Source organism: Xyrauchen texanus, chromosome 42 (genome assembly GCF_025860055.1).
Source record: "Xyrauchen texanus isolate HMW12.3.18 chromosome 42, RBS_HiC_50CHRs, whole genome shotgun sequence".
Lineage (NCBI taxonomy): Eukaryota > Metazoa > Chordata > Actinopteri > Cypriniformes > Catostomidae > Xyrauchen > Xyrauchen texanus.
In genome coordinates, this window is record NC_068317.1 from 20,701,199 (window position 1) to 20,715,531 (window position 14,333).

Genomic DNA, 14,333 nt, shown 5'->3' on the forward strand with positions numbered 1-14,333 from the left:
CTAAACTACACTCTTCACATCCCCTCCCCGAGACCCCCCCCAAAAAATACATAATTCCAAATTTTTTAACAAATAAGTCCCAAAACCCCAGCCTTATACTCACCTCTTCCTTGAAAGCAGCAACCTCCCCATTTCCACACACCACTCCGAAAAAGAGGGCGCTCCATCCGACTTCCATCCCCAAATTATTTGCCTGCCGATCATGAGACAGGTCAGAACCCAGTTTTTAATGTGATTATGCCCAAATGTATGCCCGCCCAATCACCCAAAATACAAAGTCTGCAACAAAATAAAATTTGAGTGCTCAAAACGTCACTCACAACTCTGAACTTTCAACCAAATTTTTGAATATTAGCACCCCCCAAAACATGGATTGTGTCCCCATCTTCTGATTGGCATTGCCAGCAGGTGGGTGTGTCTTCAAGACCAATACTATAAAATCTAGACTCACTGGGGTTTTCAAAGTTTTTGGCATCAATGACCACCAAATATGGGGCAGTGGTGGCTCAGCAGTCGAGGCTCTGGGTTACTGACCAGAAGGTTGGGAGTTCAAGCCCCAGCACCACCAAGATGCCACTGTTGGGCCCTTGAGCCTGTCCCTTAACCCTATCTGCTCCAGGGGCGCTGTATCATGGTTGACCCTGCACTCTGACCCCAGTTTAGCTGAGATATGTGAAAACTAACTGTATATATGCAAAACTGTGTGTATAATGTGTGACCAAAATAAAGGATTCTATTCTATTCAAATATGATGATTGCATTGCGAAGGATGCATTTTCTAAAATAGTAAACCAGCTATTCATTTAAATTTCCCCAATTTGTTACTGTGTGAGAAAATGGTAAACAGGTATTATAAACACTTGTTTTGAAAATTAAATACTTGCTATTAATATTGTTATTGTACCAAAGACAAACATAAATTAGTAAAGTGTAATCTTATTAAAATATCTATTGACAGTGTAACTTTACACAATATTAGAGTAAAGTTAAATGTAAAAACCTGAAGAGAAACATATTCAATTAAAATCAAATGCAATTTTATAGCAGATTTCATACTATCGTTCCAAATCAGCTTTACAGAAAATATTGCTTTACAACCTCCAGTCAGCAAGCTAAAGGTGATTAAAGGTATAGTATAATTACTACAAGTATAATTTATTCTCAAAAGCATGAAATATTTAATTTTATTTTTGTATTTATTAAAACAAATTCTATTTGTTTTATTTATCACTATTCAAATATATGTCTGTCAAAAGAATAAAGTAATCATGCAGAACCCTATGATTTTCTACCAGTCTTTAGAAAGCACATTTGTCAAATGTTTTTATTTTTGTTGCCCTATTTAATTTAGCAATTTTCATGGACTCTCTAGCACCCCCTTGAGGCCCCCTGGAGGTCTCTGGACCCCAGTTTGAAAACCCCTGCTCTATAACACTATGAAATGACAAAGAATTATAACATTGAATTTGTTTTCATTTTTATTTGCTTTTCAGCAGTTACCATCATAATTGATAGGATTGGAATGATTTGTGTGAGCCAATGCTCAAAAATCAAGGAGAATAGCCATTTATTACTTTGCCATCACTATTTTATTCCATTATAACTTCATAGGCAAGTGAACTGGAAAAAGAATGTTTAATGTTAACAGCAGGCTAAGAGGGTGTGAAAATTTTTCCTTTGCTGATTTTTGCAGAGTCGTAACAATGTTAGAAAGACAGAATGCACTGGATATTATAGACCTCATCGTTGTGTCTAGAACATCTGTGCAAATGAGCAATATTAAATTTCTGCTACAATCAAACTGTAGGCATAACAAAGCATACTATAAAAATATCCTTGTTGATAATTGATACATTGATATATAATGTATCAACAGCAATGATTTATCAATAAAAGTCAAAGGACAATTGAGTAAATATACTGAAAAATACACTGAGATAGCAACATCAAGCAAATTCAGAATGCAAGACACAGCCAAATATTCATCTTTTAGAAACATATCCATATTGTCCAAACTTGTACTTTTAGAATGCATGCATATCTAAAAATATATATATATATTTTGTTTTTAATATTGGTTTAAATTCATGAAGAAGGATCAATATCTCAGCACTTACAGGAAAGCTGCTTGCTGCACAAAACTACATATAATTATTTTTACTGATTAATTACAGCATTTACACTCATACACTTCTGAAGAGCTCACTGTACATACAAGTTAATAAGTGAAAAACTTCAGAATACTTATTCATTATTAGTCCTAAAACATTTGCAATTGCAATTACTCATTGCAATTCCAATAAGTATCTCAGATGTGAAATAAGTTGTTATTTAAGGACATTTTTTCCATGCGCCAGACATAATTACATACTCCTGGCCTGAACTCCTAATCTTCAAATGAGAGGTTCCTGTTATTACTGATCCGAGATCCTCCATGGCTTTGCCTTCATCTGAATTCTCTGTGTTGGAGGATGAGTTTACCTGTGATGTCTGACAGACATCTTGTCTTTCATCCAGCAATGTAGGGTCAGGAGTTACTGGTGCATTCTGATATATTAAGTCACTGTGGCAGTATCCTCCAATATTGTAATAGATCTGCAGACAGATATCACAGTAAATGTGCAATAGTAGGGTTTATATACTATCATGCATCAATGTTAAAACTTTTGTAATATTTTTAATATAATCAGTCACCCTCTCTTCAAAAGCAGCCAACTCATTTTGCATGAAAGCCACAAGCTTGGAGAAACAGGGTCGGTCTGCTGGATCCAGTGACCAGCAGTGACACATCACATTGTATCTAACAGTGAAACAAACAAAGGTCAAGTTGTTGTGAATGTATTATATAAAGAGTAGAGCAAGATCAAAATCTGCACAATTATAGCCAGAATAAAAAGGGTATATCTGAATAAAATGTGATTTTCTTTTTCATCAACAATAATGGCACTCACACCGATTCTGATGCATAATAGGGCTGCTCCATGTGATACCCACTTTCAATCATTGTGTAGAATGTGTTATTTACAGTTTTACCAGGATATGGGGTGACTCCTGAAAGAGATTAATATCAAATTGAGCACAAACTATTAAACAAAATGTATTTATATGCTTTGATATGTTGAATCAGGGATTTTCTAGGTTCAAAACAAGTCAAGCTCTGTCTAAAGCATCTTGTATAAGATTTAGAAACATCTTTTTTTGAAAACAATGTGAAATTATGCTTACAGTATTGCACTTGTGTCAAGGAATTCCAGAGGGATTCAAAGCAGAAATTAGCGGGTAATATTTTTCATAAAGCACTTTCATAAAGTTATTATTCCATACAATTATTTTTATTTGTGCTGTTGTTTATGTCATAATTTTAACAGTGTAACTACTGTTCTACAAAATACAAAATGTAGCAGCACGTCTTTTAAGAGGCACATGTAAACATGAGCACATTTCCCCTATTTTAGCTTCATTACATTGGCTGCCTATTCAATTTAGGATCCATTTCAAAATTCTGTTATTTGCTTTTAAATCATTAAATGGTCTTGCCCCGCCATACCTCTCTGAGCTTTTACACTCTTATAAACCCGTCTGCACTCTCAGGTCAGATGATCAGCTGCTCCTGACTGTGCCTAAAACTAAGCGTAAGCTCAGAGGGGACTGTGCCTTTGCTGTGTCTACCCCTAGACTATGGAATGATCTGCCTTTGCATGTTAAGCAGGCCTCTTCTTTATCTGTTTTTAAAACCCTTCTTAAAACCCATCTTTTCTCTATGGCTTTTGACACCTAGTAAGATGTCGACTTTATTTACTTGATTGTATTTGTTACTTTGAATGTTTTTATTGTATGGTTATTAATTGTACATATGTATATTTTTCTGTACAGCACTTTGGTCAACTTTGGTTGTTGTAAAGTGCTTAACAAATAAAGTTGGTATGGTATGGTTCTAAGCAGATATACCTATGTGTTATTTCAGGTATGTATATTTCTGGTCTCCTTGTGTGTATCACGCAAAAGTTAAAGGGTTCACTGGCTTTACATTTTCATGTCAGGAGTTGAAATATTGGATACAACTTTGCAAAGACAAGGTTATTAAGCAATTTTATCAAACATAGTTTTTTACTAGCATGTCTAATGTTTAAGGGTTTTTGACAATATTTTGGAAACAGTGTGCATTTTAACATTTCTCCTTATGCTTTACCCCATAGACTTCTTTTGTAAGTGCATTACTGGAATTGTAATTGTCCACAGACTTTAACCTGTCTTTAGACCCTTTAATATAATGATGAACTTTAAAGATTGACAGATGAGAGAAAGACAGAGAGAAAGATACCAAGAGAAAAGATTTCCCACAGCAGAATGCCATAGGCCCAGACATCACTTTGCATTGTGTACACCCCTTTGAAAATACTCTCAGGAGCCATCCACTTCACAGGCAAGCGCACCTGCAAAAGGTAAACAATTATGAATACCGAACATCTTTATGAAGGCCATACTTATTAGTCATATCAAGACAATTCTATCACATACTGTATGCATACAAAAATACATACATTTCCTTTTACAACATAGTTGGAGTCATTTTCAATGTCTCTTGCGAGGCCAAAGTCACCAATCTTCACCTGTCTGCCATGTGTCACCAAAACATTTCTGGCTGCCAGGTCTCTATGGATACACTGTAGATAGAAAATTGTTCACTGAAAGCATTTTTACAGTGACCATATGTGACACAATGGGAATGCACATAAAGAAATGAAGCATGATAAAAAAATCAGTGTCTATTTAACTTTAACAAGCGCTAGATAGCAAGATAAAATATAAAGGAAGCATTTAAGAATAAGGCTGCTGCTTTTATTTCTGTGAAATGGCAAGAAGTAGAAATTCTTTCATGATCAGAAAGAAAGGCTTACATTTTTAGCAGACAGAAAGTCCATGCCTTTTGCGACTTGAAAAGAGAAACTCAGCAGGTCATCATAGGCGAGACTCTGAAGTTCTAAAAACAAAAAGATTCAGTCCACTTACTAAGGACAAAGGGACTGTAATGCTATTTCACATACGATATTTGCCTTATGAAATTTTCAAATAAAAACATGAAAAATAATTTTATATATGAAATATATAGTTTCATGGTCTAATCTATGAAACAAAAATGAACCAAAAAGTCCCAGAATCCCAGAATCATCTCTATGGCCATGGCAACAAATCATTTTTGGTTGAAAAATTATTTTCTGCTTCCTAACATTATCGTTTTTCAAAGTATGTGGGACTAGAGAGTGTTTTCCAAAGTCTCCATTTTCGGTAGGGTAAAAAGCCATTCCAGAAGACTGAACTGTGAACTAATCAGAGGTTGCACTAGAAAAACATCTTTATCTGTCACTCTGATGGACTGAGTTGTAAAATTTCCATCATGGTCAATTTTTATCCTTCATACTTGGGTTCACAAATACTAGGGCTACATTCAGGGTGAAAGCTCTACCTGTCAATCAATTGCTGCGCTAAAACAAATGGGAAAAAGCACACACATACATATGCAAGTTCACTGAACTTTTTCATTGCGCCTGATATCAACATAAAGATGAGAAACACACACATCTGTAGCTTAGTTAATACATTTACTCCACTAAAATAATAGAATTCTGCTCGAAAGATCATGTTTGAGCCTAGAGTAAATACAAGTATAATTGGCATTTGGATGCACCACTGTTTTCACGTTTTCTATATTTCCAGGGATGGCAGTGGTGTCTGTCCACTAGTTGGGTCATCCGATACACATCTTTAATACAGGCATTAAACAGGGCGCACACACATAGCTGGTTAAAATGGTTTCTTTTTTATCTGTCAAAATGATCAATGTTTCCAAAAAATCTGTAAATGATATTTGGTATACAGCCAACAAAAATGCATATTTTATTAACACTATGCCCTAACCCAAACCCTGAACGTAAACCTTAAAATCAGTGGGGTAAAAATGTAATCATAGAGGGTTCCACCTCCTTCTCAATTAGGAGAATGTGATGATTAATGCTCAGTAGGCTATGTCTATTGCCTACATAGAAAATATATCTGTCAGGGGGCACTACCAGCATGGCCGGCGAGTTAACTGACTTGCGTTAAACGGTCTTTGGTTGCATTCTCTATATATTCTGCTTTCTCCACCTACCCTCAATAGTAGACACTGAGCTGATGCTAGGACTGAGCAGTGCCTCATTCTCCTTTCCTTTGAATACAGGAGATGTGTTGTGCAGACACGGGTCATCACTAGGCTCAACACACTCACTGTGGAAGTACATGAAGGAGAGAGGAACAGTCTTTAACATTAACTGAATGACAGGTTATTCATTTGCGTACACCTTCAGAGTTACAGTTCCCTTTATGTACAATATATTAATTTCCCTCTGTTTCACATGGGTTTTTCTCTAAAAGGCCAGTAATAAATGTAATTCACTTCTTCCTGGACACTTATTCAAACCTGAAGTTTCTCTTCTGCTGAAAGTTGCGGTAGAGGCCTCTGAATCTGTCCCTGTTGAAAGCATCAGTCAGATAGTTGTGAAAATGCTCTCTGTTGCTTTTCAGGTAGTTCAGGAGATCTCCATTACAGCAGTATTGGAAGATCAGGTATATGGGACCTGTGAAATGTCAAAAAACAATGGAATACATTTTGAAATCATTATTATCCTGCTTTATGTAATTTTCATGTAAGTCATGCAGATTTGGAATAACATGAGGGTGACTAAATGACGACCGAATTTTCATTTCTGTGTAAAATATCACTTAAAAAAAAAGTGCCTTTGGCAGACAAAAATGATTCAGAAGCCCATGAGTTCTCTAAATCTTACCTAAGCCTGTGCAAGCTCCGAGCAAGTTGACAATGTTTTCATGCTGTCCGATATGCGTCAACATTTTCAGTTCAGACATCAGAGCCTCCTTCTCCACTGCCTGGTGCTTTTCTGATTGATTTGTAAATTAATAATAAAAGCTTTCCGTTTACTATCATATTCCAACATGCCAATGACAAACACAATTGATTTAGTTATTTTAGAGAGCTATTCATAGTATGTATTGAATTACTTACCCTTTAACATTTTTACTGCTACCTGACTAGAAACTCCTTGTTTGCTGATTCCATACGCCTTCGCATGCAAAACCATCCCAAAAGCACCAGACCCCAGTTCTATTCCTTTGGGAACACAGACAAATAATTCATGACACCGAATAAGCTATTTAAGCATGTTCGTAAAAAGTAAAAGAAAAAAAAGTGTTTCTTGTGGTCTCTACCAAGCTCCAGATTCTCTCGTGGAAATTCCCATTTGGGGTCATACTTAAAGTCCCTGAAGTCTATGTATATGTAGTCATTGTTGTTGGGTCCGACCATCTGAATCATCTGGATTTGGCTCTGGTACATAGGCTTCTGTGAAACAAACAAGGGAAAGTGAGTTTCAGGAGGTAAGGTATATGTGAAGTCAACCTGACAGGCAGGCACATGTTTACCTTTATTCTGATGAAGATCATTAAGGCAAAGATGACCACAAGTAGTACAACAATGAGCACAAAGCAAATTACATAATCAACGTAGGAGTCTGTAGGAAAACAGAGAGGCAATTTATGATTAACTGTACTGGTTAGTGTGCTAAACAGTCTAACTAGATAATTGTATGGCATATAGTATATTCTAAGCTTGCATTTGAGAACAAAATGAGTTAAAATGATTCAACGGTTGCAACCATTTTTTGACATAAAATCAGGTTTCTTTAATGAGCTAACATTCACAGTGAACTGTATTTATTGCAAAGGCTTAAACATGCTCTTGAATCCTGAATTGGCTAATAATTGAAAATGTTGGGCTTTGTCAGACGTGTCAAACGCTGGTCTGGATGGATTCTTTCACCAATCTTTTTTCAAAGCAAGACTTGCTCAGTTTACAACATGCACATTATTAGTGCTGCAACCAGTATTCACAAAAATATGTTACTTTTTAAAAGTATTTTTATATACAGTATATGTTTCCACTACTCTTTGTTTCAGCTCATTGATGTCATGTTAATATAATAGGAAACCAAAGATAAAAACTAATATTAATGGTGAAACAACTCCAGGATTGTTAATTTAGGGGGTTTAGACTTACTTGTTTGCAGTAGCATTTGGTCACTGCAGTGAGTCCCTTCTATGTTAGTTATGCAGCATTTAATAAGATGGTCCTCTCTGTAAGAGCGTGATCTGGCAAAGACAATCTTCTTTTGACAGAACTGATCAGAGTCTGGGAATTCAGAGGGGGCAACAGGCATCTCATTCCAATCTTCAGGATCAATACATCTGTGAAAATATACACAGAACTCAGCATCATCTGGTAACTGTGGCATTATCTACTGCATAAGCATGCAAAGATGTCATGCATTTCTTGTATAAACAAGATTATATCTTTGCCTTTGGCTAGCTTTTCACCTTAAAGTCAATCACTTACTTAGTATGTGATGGGCAGATTTTCCAAGATAGAGCCACAGGTGTGGAGCTTTGAGTTGTGCAAGTAGTGAAGCTCAAATCTTTAAGTATTTTTATTCTAGGAATGTCTGCATTGGAATAATTTTTTCTCGTTGTTAATCTCTATTTATTGTACTCTGGCATATTCATCTCTCCAATATCAAAATATTTTTATCACTCACCAGATATGCAAAGAGACACATTCCTTATGACACTATGTTCTTGATTCTCTAGTTTAATTTGATATTGTCCTGATTTGGGGTAACACAGCTTAAAAGTACTATAAAGACAAAGAATAAAGTAAGTGAACATAACAAAGCACTCTATCGTTTGCAGTCAAAATGGATTGCAGGATGAACATACCTGTTATAATGATGGTAATGAGTCTCTCTGCACTTGATTTTGGTTTGATTTGGTATAATCCAGTGGCACTGGGCTTTTGGGTAGGAGAATACCAGAGCCTGGAAGCAGAAGCTTGCCTTATTTTGAGCTAGAATGCTGTTGTTCGCATTCAGCTGCAATATGTCGATTTTGTCTTTTTCTGTCAAGGGAGGATCGCCATCAACAGAGGGAAAAATATAACTTTAATTACTATTTCAACAAGAAATCATTCTCTCTATTTTGATGTTGTGAACATGAACAAATATTCATGTAACAAGATTCTTAGTTAGGGGAAAAGGAGGAAGCGGGAGACGGCGAATACAACTCAAACAATATGTTTATTTAAAAAAAAAAAAGCAGACACGGTTCAGTACAGTCCCTATGGCTTGTGTATCGTAAGTCTCTCTAAATGGCAGTCTCCACTCTCACTGCATCGACAAACAGCTATTAGAGACAATCAGGTGATGATCCTTACTGTTCTCATCTCCTGATCTTGCTCTCCATTCACAAGCCAGCGCTCAACCACTCCCCCACCACCACAATTACACATTGGTAATTTTGGAGACATCCATGCAATTGCTTTAAATTGCTCATTGTGTAGTTATACAGGTCCTTCTCAAAAAATTAGCATATTGTGATAAAGGTCATTATTTTCCATAATGTAATGATAAAAATTAAACTTTCATATATTTTAGATTCATTGCACACCAACTGATATATTTCAGGTCTTTTATTGTTTTAATACTGATGATTTTGGCATACAGCTCATGAAAACCCAAAATTCCTATCTCAAAAAATTAGCATATTTCATCCGACCAATAAAAGAAGTGTTTTTAATACCAAAAAAAAAGTCAACCTTCAAATAATTATGTTCAGTTATGCACTCAATACTTGGTCGGGAATCCTTTTGCAGAAATGACTGCTTCAATGCGGCGTGGCATGGAGGCAATCAGCCTGTGGCACTGCTGAGGTGTTATGGAAGCCCAGGATGCTTCGATAGCGGCCTTAAGCTCATCCAGAGTGTTGGGTCTTGCGTCTCAACTTTCTCTTCACAATATCCCACAGATTCTCTATGGGGTTCAGGTCAGGAGAGTTGGCAGGCCAATTGAGCACAGTAATACCATGGTCAGTAAACCATTTACCAGTGGTTTTGGCACTGTGAGCAGGTGCCAGGTCGTGCTGAAAAATGAAATCTTCATCTCCATAAAGCTTTTCAGCAGATGGAAGCATGAAGTGCTCCAAAATCTCCTGATAGCTAGCTGCATTGACCCTGCCCTTGATAAAACACAGTGGACCAACACCAGCAGCTGACATGGCACCCCAGACCATCACTGACTGTGGGTACTTGACACTGGACTTCAGGCATTTTGGCATTTCCTTCTCCCCAGTCTTCCTCCAGACTCTGGCACCTTGATTTCCGAATGACATGCAAAATTTGCTTTCATCCGAAAAAAGTACTTAGGACCACTGAGCAACAGTCCAGTGCTGCTTCTCTGTAGCCCAGGTCAGGCACTTCTGCCGCTGTTTCTGGTTCAAAAGTGGCTTGACCTGGGGAATGCAGGGATGTTTCTACTCCAGACTCAGTCCACTGCTTCCGCCGGTCCCCCAAGGTCTGGAATCGGTCCTTCTCCACAATCTTCCTCAGGGTCCGGTCACCTCTTCTCGTTGTGCAGCGTTTTTTGCCACACTTTTGCCTTCCCACAGACTTCCCACTGAGGTGCCTTGATACAGCACTCTGGGAACAGCCTATTTGTTCAGAAATGTCTTTCTGTGTCTTACCCTCTTGCTTGAGGGTGTCAATGATGGCCTTCTGGACAGCAGTCAGGTCGGCAGTCTTACCCATGATTGCGGTTTTGAGTAATGAAACAGGCTGGGAGTTTTTAAAAGCCTCAGGAATCTTTTGCAGGTGTTTAGAGTTAATTAGTTGATTCAGAAGATTAGGTTAATAGCTCGTTTAGAGACCCTTTTCATGATATGCTATATTTTTGAGATAGGAATTTTGGGTTTTCATGAGCTGTATGCCAAAATCATCAGTATTAAAACAATAAAAGACCTGAAATATTTCAGTTGGTGTGCAATGAATCTAAAATATATGAAAGTTTAATTTTTATCATTACATTATGGAAAATAATGACCTTTATCACAATATGCTAATTTTTTGAGAAGGACCTGTATTCAAGGTGTCTAGCACAGACACCTTTGCATACAAAAAAAATATTTTTAACAGAAAAGGCAATGGCTTTTCTTACCAAAGATCATGACATAGGTGGACGCAGTGTGGTTGTATTTAGATTTGCAGATGTACTCTCCACTATGCATCACATTAACTGATTCAACAGTGAGGAGCTCCATCCAATAATAATAATTTAGCGAAGTGACTGAATTGACTCCACTGACCTGAATCAAGGGCAGAAAATATAAATGCAAACTAGTGTTAATAAAAAAAGTCATGAATAATTCAAATAATTACTTACTGCTATTAAATGTTTTACCAAAGAGTTGTTGAAGTACCATCTCAATTCAGGACTTTTTCTTGTTTTCAGTATGCATCGGAGTAGCAAAGACTGACCAGATTTTAGAAAAATTTGAACCTTTTGCCCATCCTCCTTCGTCTCCAGATCTGCAACGGACATAATGACAATTGATTTTTATACTAAAGAAAAAGTATCAATCCACTGCAATAACCTACATCCTACAGTAATTTTGCTACCATTATAGCAGGTTGAGAATTAGGGTTAGACATGGGCATATGTGGGTCCCACTTGGTGTATTTCATTGCCCATTAGGCCTGCGGTCATTTTTATCGTACCCTTTTGGCCTGCCGTTGTGGTCCCCCTCTCCCCCCGGGCCCTCCCTGTAGTTAAGCCACTGGGTCAAAATATCCTTAATTATATTATTATTGTAAAAAGAATATTACATACCATAATCATAGATCTCAGAACATTCTTCCCCCAGCAAATTACTGGCACAGCACTTTTGACAATCAGGGCTACTAATCAAACTGCTCTCTGTCCTGTTCCACCTATTTTCCCTGACTTCCTTTGGATTTTTGCTAAATGGAAAACAAGCAATCAGATCACAGACAGTTATGACTGCAATTTATGCAAATAATTCACCACAACTATGGTTATAAACATATCCTATCTGAAGAAATAACATACTTTAAAAGACATATAATAGACTATAACTTTATATTACTTGTTGCCATTCCACTTGATGGTAGGTTTAGGATTTCCCTCGGAAATACAAACTATATCAGCTGTATTTTTTTGTCCTGCACTTGCAATAGCTTTGAGCACTGGGACTGATGGCATCCCTAGAGATAACAAAGAAACGTAATGCAACATAACATTTGGAGGGTGAAATGATTAGGGTTAGGTCATATGTCACAGTTATTTTCTGTGATTTTTAGCTACTAGTCTCAGTTGAGATGTATTGCCTCCCTTTTATGAGAGGGGGTGTTTTGCTTACTTTTTGGTGACTGCACAACTGTAAGATTGTGATTGCCACAGAGTAAAGTGTATGTTCCATTTTCAACTCTCTCAGAGTGCTGTAACAGATGCATAGTGGAATTTACCCTGTAGGCAGCACATAAAGCAATTAAAAGGTTAATATCAGTTCCCATAGTAATCAATTATCAATTCAGAGATGTCAATTTAGATAATCAGTGTCTAAACTGGTCAATTAACACATCAATAACATCCTGAATTTCAACTAAGAATATGTATTAGAGCATTTTTTCCATTTAACCATTAAACAATCAATTCCTCTAACACATAGACACACCTTTGGTAGCAGAGACATCTAAACCGCTCTGAGCTGTTTTGTCGACATGCTGCGTAAATGTCCACTGTCTGTCCCTCAACGACACCCAGTTTAATAGGGTCAGAATTGAGCAGGTCTGTCTCTTGCAAGGTGCAATTTACGGTCTGAAATACATTTGTGCAGAGTTTGTCAATTAAGGATTAGTACTTACAAACAAATTATCATGTCATAAAATTCAACAGTTTCATCAGCATCACCATTAATGCTGATAACTGAATAACTGTGTTCTGTAAATTCAAAGTTCTACTTCTGTTTCAGTAAAGCCATTAGATCTGCTTTTTATTCATAGATGACATTTTTTATGCCAAGTAATAGTAATTACAAATAAGTTGCAGATGTGCTGGCACTGACATTTTATACACAAACAAAATATTCCATTCAACTGAATGTAAGATCAGCTGGTTAAGTAGTTAAATGTGTTTTTGTAATATCAAGTAGAACACAAATGTATGGACATGTCTTAATGGTTAATTTGTATATACTGTAGTATGTCTAACCTCAGCCTTGCGTGGAGGTAAAATATAAACTTGAAAAGAAACACTGAACTAGCCTACTGTCAAAAAGCTGCAGTGAGCTACTGAAGGACTGGTCAAAAGAGTATTTTACCGATCCATCGGTGACACAGTGGGCATGTGTGTCTGTAGAGCCATCTCTCATTGCGCTGAGGCTTCGAGCGCTCCACTGCAGCAAGAGCAGCACTTCAGTTCAAAACAAAAATAAAAGCGCGTGAAAAGCCAACAAAACGGAACGCAATCCGATACAATTTAAATAATGGAATAAATGCATAACATTCCAATCAAACAAAAACGACCAATAATGCGTTATAATAAATTAGCTTAATCCTTAATTATTGAATAATTAAATTAACGAAAGTTTTTCTGACTTACCCACAAAAAGCCTTTTTCCTAAATGCATCGCTTTAATGCATAACATTGTGGACAGGATGGACAGTAAACAGGCGCTCTTAAACTTCTAGCTACAATGAATGACGCGGCACATCACTTAATAAGGTGCAAACGAATTTCACTGCAACGCATGACAAAAAGCATCGCTTCTGACGTTCAACAACTTCTTCAAATGCATGAGGTTAGCCATCACCCTGTGTACAACACCGCATAAAGAAAGTACTCGTACGTCTGAAAAGCGTTGGTGTGCACGGTAAACACTGAAAATGTATTTTAAATTAGAGTAGAAAAAGTCAGGGGAAAAATATAAGGTAACTATTAATTAATAAATAAATCAAAGTCTGAGTTTTTCTTTGTAGCCTACTTTAAAACATCACCAGTGAGGCAAACACTTAAAAAAAATCATAAACTGGTGCGCATTTCGACCAGTTATTGCACAGAAACATGTATTACATTTATTAACCGTGCTTTCAGTATTCTGATGACTGTTGGATTACAAATATTAGGGGTTTCTTTAACCATTTAGTTTTTCTTTCTCATTGTCTTTTTGTAGGTTGGAACAAATATGGTGGATATTGCTATAGGCTACACTCAGCAAAACGGGCCTGCACATAGATCATTTTGAATTCTTGTTTTAATTTAATTAATTTTATAGATTTATACAATAATAAAGTAGCTACCATGCTTACACATTTGTTTGTGTAGTTTATTTTACACAATTTTAAGGCTAAAATAATCTGACAATATACTTATGAGATC

The 14,333-nt window shown here is 36.6% G+C and overlaps 1 protein-coding gene across 1 annotated transcript; it reads right to left on the minus strand.

Annotated features, from left to right (window-relative positions):
* Positions 1-1,557: 1,557 nt before the first annotated feature.
* LOC127635244 (receptor-type tyrosine-protein kinase FLT3-like) lies at positions 1,558-13,624 on the minus strand. Its single transcript, XM_052115140.1, has 24 exons — positions 13,557-13,624; positions 13,276-13,367; positions 12,631-12,773; positions 12,316-12,422; positions 12,043-12,160; positions 11,766-11,896; positions 11,337-11,464; positions 11,094-11,241; positions 8,827-9,004; positions 8,646-8,743; positions 8,447-8,552; positions 8,111-8,298; positions 7,477-7,565; positions 7,264-7,396; positions 7,061-7,165; positions 6,825-6,935; positions 6,458-6,614; positions 6,149-6,264; positions 4,899-4,981; positions 4,542-4,664; positions 4,322-4,433; positions 2,952-3,051; positions 2,695-2,800; positions 1,558-2,595 (listed from the first exon to the last, which is right to left on the minus strand). Exons 1-24 carry the CDS (start codon positions 13,600-13,602, stop codon positions 2,332-2,334), a joined length of 2,982 nt encoding a protein of 993 aa, XP_051971100.1. The 5' UTR covers positions 13,603-13,624; the 3' UTR covers positions 1,558-2,331.
* Positions 13,625-14,333: the final 709 nt, after the last annotated feature.